Below are 6,000 nucleotides of genomic sequence, written 5' to 3'. Positions count from 1 at the left end.
AAACTTATAGACATTGAAAACAATCTTATGGTTATCAAAGGGGGAAAGGGGAGTATAAATTAGGAGTTTGGGATTAACAGATACACACTACTATATATAAAATAGATAAACAACAAGGACCTACTGTATAGCACAGGGAACTATATTCAATATCATAATAACCTATAATGGAAAAGGACCTGAAAAAGAATATTTATTTATTTATTTATTTATAAAACTAAATCATTTTGCTGTATACCTGAAACTAACACATTGTAAATCAATTATACTTCAATAAAAAAAAGACACATAACAATTCTGATTCCAAAATTGCATCATTGGTGGTAGCTTTCACCTTTGAATTTGTGGTTTCATGAAAGAGAATACATTTTCACAGAGTCAAGTAAAATCAAATAAAAGCCAAAGTTTTGCTACAGGGCCACAAATTAAAGGACAGTTCTGAGATTTATATATTCATTTCCAAATTTCAGGGAAACTATATTTTCTGTAATTCTCCCTCAGCTCAGTAAGTTCCATATCCATATTAGCAGCTGGTTTATATTTCACTGGGAAGTTTTTCTTCCATGCACCTCCACTGCAGAAACCTAAATCATGATAAATATTTATCAATCTATAAATTACTTCTGACATTGTGGCTTCCATTGACCTCATGGAAGTTCAGCTGTACAAGTGATTTTTCTCCCCTAGTGGTGGGAAGAGAATTTCTTCCTACAGAGCTTGGGGCAAGATTTAGGAGTCACAGTGTCTGATATCTGCAGTAGAGATTCATAGGGCCGTGGGAAAAAGGAAAGATAGGACCTGGAAATGATGTCCAGGTCAAAGCCTAAAGACTTGTTCCAAATAGATTCTTAATACAGGTAGTGAAAGAAGCCCCGGAGGAGGGGGGGGGATGCAGGAAAGGGAGGAAGAACAAGAGCAGCCCAGTGGTGGGTGATATCACATATTAATTCCAGAGACAAGGTACCAACACTTGTGGGAGGCTTTTAGTATATTACTACATACACCTATATTTGTGTTTACTAGTTAAGTTCATTAAGAGGTCAAGATTCTACTTGCCCTTTGCTTAGTCTAGGCAGTTTGAGTTTCTTCTAAAAATCCCATAAATTGGCAGAGGTTAATGGCAGAGTCATAAGGAGATAGGCCCTCATAATCCATTCTTCTGATCACATTACCTAATAACCCTTAAACCAAAATTCACAGTATATGTTTTTCTGTGGTACAATGGACACTGGGAACATCAACTTCCATTTAAAAAGAGATTTTTATTCAATTATAGTTGACCTACAATACTATATTTGTTTCAGGTGTACAGCATAGTGATCTTTTTATACATTACAAATATATACAATATATATTATACATATAAAATATACCTATATAATAAATGAAATATGTAAAATAAAAATATATTTTAAAGAATACATAAAAATATACATAGTTTTTTAACATTATGAAATAATTACCATGATAAATCTAGTTACCCTCTGTCACCAAAGTTATTACAATATTTCAAAACTGTATCCCCTATGCTGTACATTACGTTCCCATGACATATTTATTTTTATCTAAAATTTTGTACCTCTTAATCCCCTTCATCTGTTTTGCCTGTCCCCCATCTCCCTCCCCTCTGACAAATGGCAGTTTGTACCTATGAGTCTCTTTCTGTTTTGTTTGTTTTTTAGATTCCACAAATAAGTGAAATCATATGGTTTTTTTTTTCTCTCTCTGACTTATTTCACTTAGCATAATACCTCTCGATTCATCCATGTGTTGCAAGTCGCAAGATTTCTTTCCTTTTTAATGGCTAATACTCCATTATATATATATATATATATATATATATATATATATATATACACATACACACACACACACATACATACATACACCACATCTTCTTTATCTGTTCATCTATCAATGGACACTTTGGACACTTAGGGTGCTTTTGTATCTTGGCTATTGTAAAAAATGCTGCAATGAACATAGGGGTGCATGTATCTCTTCAAATTAGTGGTTTTGTCTTCTTTGGAAAAATATCCAGAAGTGGGATTGCTGTATATTAATTTTGTAATTTATGACTTTATTAAATTCATTTATTAGTTCTAATGGTTTTTTGGTGGAGTTTTTAGTGTTTCCTATATATAATGGCATGTCATCTGCAAATAGTGACAGTTTTACTTCTTCCTTTCCAATTTGGATGCCTTTTATTTCTCTTTTTTGCCTAGTTGCTGTGACCAGAACTTTCAATACTATATTGAATAAAAGTGGTGAGAGTGGGCATCCTTGTTTTATTCCTGATCTTTGAGGAAAAGCTTTCAGCTTTTCACCATTGAGTATGATGTTACCTGTGGGTTTGTCATATATGGTTTTTATTATGTTGAGGTATGTTCCCTCTATACCCACTTTGTTGAGAGTTTTTATCATAAATGGATGTTGAATTTTGTCAAAAGCATTTTCTGCATCTATTGAGATGATCATATGATTTTTATTCTTCAGTTTGTTAATATGGTGTATCTTGTTGATTGATTTGTGGATGTTGAACCACCCTTGCATCTCTGGAATAAATCTCACTTGATTATGGTGTATTGTTGAATTCAGTTTGCTGATATTTCATTAAGGGTTTTTGCATGTATGTTCATCAGGGATATTGGCCTGTCATTTTCTTTTCTGTAGTGTCTTTTTCTGGTTTTGGTATCAGGGTTGGGTTATGCTGGCCTCATAAAATGAGTTTGGAAGCATACCTTCCTCTTCAATTTTTTGAAGTTATTTGAGAAGAATAGGTATTGACTCTTCTTTAAACGTTTGGTAGAGTTCACCTATCTAGTCTTGGCTTTTGTTTGTTGGGTGTTTTTTAAATTACTGATTCAGTTTCATTGTTAGTAATCAGTCTATTCTGATTTTTTCTTTCTTCATGATTCAGTTTTGGAAGATTATATATTTCTAGGAATTTATTTCTTCTAGGTTGTCTAGTTTGAACTTCCATTTTGAACTGAATAAATTGCTAAAACTTTTTCTTCTCTTTCATTTTTCTGCCTAATCTGAGATAACCGAACTCAGTGTTTGCAAGCTTAGATTAAGTTTCTTAATATAAGCAGGGAGTTAAGACCTCTGGTTTGTGCATGCTAACTATATTAGTCTAATATTTTTAGTTTTCTTAATTGGGTTTGATTTCAATTTAGTTTTGTTGTCCTAAAATTCGTGGGTCTCAGGTAGATTTTGCTTGGCACTTAGACTAAATGTGAATCTTCTTTAGAGTTAGTTAGAAAGGTAGTGCTTAAAAAGCCATTTGAAATGGACAAAACTAGTTAATGCTGCTAGAATGTAAAGCCACAAAAGAAAGGATTTCAAGTAACATCTTGCCTTAGAAAGTTATTAAATTATGTGAGTGTTGAGGATACTAATGTTTTAGATCAATATAGGTAGGTAATACTTAAGAAATTAAAAATTTTTTCTATTTCTTCTTGAGTTGGTGATTTTCAGGGAACTTTTCTGCTCTGTAGATTCAGGCTTTATTAATTTTAAAATTTCTTTTATTATTTGCTTCTACCCTATTTATTTTTCTTTCTTCCTTATTCTTGGTTTCTATCATTCTATTATTTATTATATACAGAATGGATGATTAGAATTTTTCTTCCATAGAACCTCTTATCTAAAATTATTTTCATTTTTTTATCCTTCACTTTTAGATAAATTCTGAAATTTGTCTTCTATTTCGCTAAAGTGAATTTTCTGCAATATCCAATCTGCTGTTTATTGCCCCTCCTCAGGTTTTAGTTGAACAATTTTATTTTTTACCTTCATGAAATCTGACATTTCTTAACTTCTTCCTTTTGATATTTGACATATATTTTTGAGAACTCAAATTAGACATTTTATAAAATGTGCTCTTTTTCTTGCAATAAATCTATTTTAAGGAAGGCATTTCCTCTGCTTCCTCCAGATGGTCTCTCTCCTTTTGACTTACAGTATCTTTTACATGTCTTTCTGAGGAAGCCCTACTTTGCCAACTCTTGGTTTTGGGGGGCCATCTGTTCTAGACTAAAGCTCATCCACACATATTTTCTGTTTGGTGCAGCTGCCTGCTCCGTATCCTGCCCTCATTTCTCAATTATAGGGTATTAGTGTATTATTTTAGGGTCTCCTGTACCTGTTTCCCAGGTAATTCACAGTACAGAGAATAGTCACCAGTTGGCCTTCTATATCACCTTCAATACAATAGAAATGCCAAGTGTCTGGCATAGGAGTGGTATTTCCCCCTCATTTCCAGCACAGGTACTGGCATATTAGTTTCACGCTCTTTAGCCTTTTTCATGGCAATTGGGAGTGAGGTGAGTTAAATATCTACATTCATAGTTTTCTTTTTCTCTTAAAAACATGGTTTTTAGGTTCCATGAAGTACCATCTCCAGTTATAGGCACCACTGAGAGCCCAATGAGAGTCTGGTCTCTCAAATCTTTTCCTTATTACTGTTCTTTTCCCCATCCTCCTTCTGGTTTTGAACTCTCCGAGAGTGCATGGGAACCATGGCATTCCCATGCTGAGGTTCCGCTTCCTATATACATTCTCTAAATTCCTTCCTAGCAGCACTAGCACCCTCTTCTGCCTTCAGTCTTCCTCTCCTCCCAGAGGTGCTCGGGGTTAAGATTACGTTGCCACATTATTGTGGAGAGAATGGAACATCAGGATGTTAGACTGCATCAAGCATGAGTTAGAAGGCAGCTCCCTGAGTGAGGAGGGATTCTTCTCCCTCACTGAGAGAGCAGGGGAGCTCCTGAGACTGTAAAGAATACTTCTTCCCATGGATACAACCTGATTTTAATCTGTTCTATGTGGTTGAATAAACTGTTGTCAGGAAACTTATTTTACTTCTCTTTATAACTCTGAAGTGTCTGAGGAACTGAGAATCCAGGGACGTAGAAATCTTTAGAGTCTGGAAAAGTAGTTGGAGCCATTTTGTTTAAAACCAATGTTTTAGTCTCTTTTTCTTTTGATGTTTTTTAAAATCACATATGTTTGATGATTTGGGGGTTGCATGAAGGATTTTTTTTTTTTTTTTTTTTTTGGTAAATCTGTTCCTACAAAAAGCAATCCAAAGCAATCAGGCTTTAATTTATTATACGATTACCCAATTGCTCTTATTGTCAGCACCTTAGCTAGCTTCCTGAGAACTTCCTTAGCCTCTTAGATTAGTTAAAAATTAGCCACAAAGGCTGAGAAATCTGAGTGTTTAAATGTGCTTTGCTGTGAACATATCTTTCTCTTAAAGCAATGACAAAGCTTAGTACAATTTTTGCCAGTGGAAGTATGCTTGAAAAAGGGAAGCAGATAGCCTAATGAGGACGAGTGGATGTGATGCTAAATGCAGCATGTTTGGAGGAAGAACACCTGGGCCAGGACGTGGCCCAGCCTAGCGCCCTGAAAAGAAAAGCTGACAAGGTGGGAGGTAGGTTACTGGGCACCTCAAGAATTTCCTCACATGCCAATCAAGCTGATGTCCCTACCATCCTCTACCCTAAAGTATTAAGGGGAGAGAGCCTGCGATTCTGGCTCCTATGACTGGATGAATTCCTCGTGGAATGTCAGAATAAGAGAGGCTGCAGCAGGGTGAGTTGTGTTGTACTCCTTTATAGTCCACTCACTTGTATCCCCATCTCCTTTATAGTTTTTGCCATGCTTATTTGCTGGTTTGGTAATAAACCAAAGTGAAAATTGCCTTAGAAGAATCTGAATCTATATTCTCAAAAATCTTTGAGCTTGTGTTTTCTGGTCTGACTTAGTGCCATACAAACAAGGTCAGTTTTTAATGAGAACTTTTCATCCTGACTATTCTACCAGTGATTTCATAAAAAAGGTTTGAGGGCAAAATTAACCATTTTACCAACGTATCAGGTTCACCTTTCAAATGTAAACACTATTCATGATCTGAGAATGACAAGCTTACCTCTGCAGAGCTCTGAAGATTGTCATTTTTGGATAGAAAATATCTCATTAATCAGAATG

At 35.0% G+C, this 6,000-nt stretch overlaps 1 protein-coding gene across 1 annotated transcript in view; it reads left to right on the top strand.

The window, feature by feature from the left end:
• Positions 1-5,276: 5,276 nt before the first annotated feature.
• PRKD1 (protein kinase D1) overlaps positions 5,277-6,000 on the top strand; it is a 474,378-nt gene continuing 473,654 nt past the window's right edge. Inside the window, exon 1 of the mRNA XM_061180741.1 lies at positions 5,277-5,604. Within this exon, the coding sequence (XP_061036724.1) occupies positions 5,561-5,604 (44 nt within the window). The 5' untranslated portion in view covers positions 5,277-5,560. The remainder of the gene's footprint in view (positions 5,605-6,000) is intronic.

The sequence above is a fragment of the Eubalaena glacialis genome, chromosome 2 (assembly GCF_028564815.1).
Source record: "Eubalaena glacialis isolate mEubGla1 chromosome 2, mEubGla1.1.hap2.+ XY, whole genome shotgun sequence".
Classification (NCBI taxonomy): Eukaryota; Metazoa; Chordata; class Mammalia; order Artiodactyla; family Balaenidae; genus Eubalaena; species Eubalaena glacialis.
This window is presented reverse-complemented; position numbering and strand designations above follow the sequence as displayed.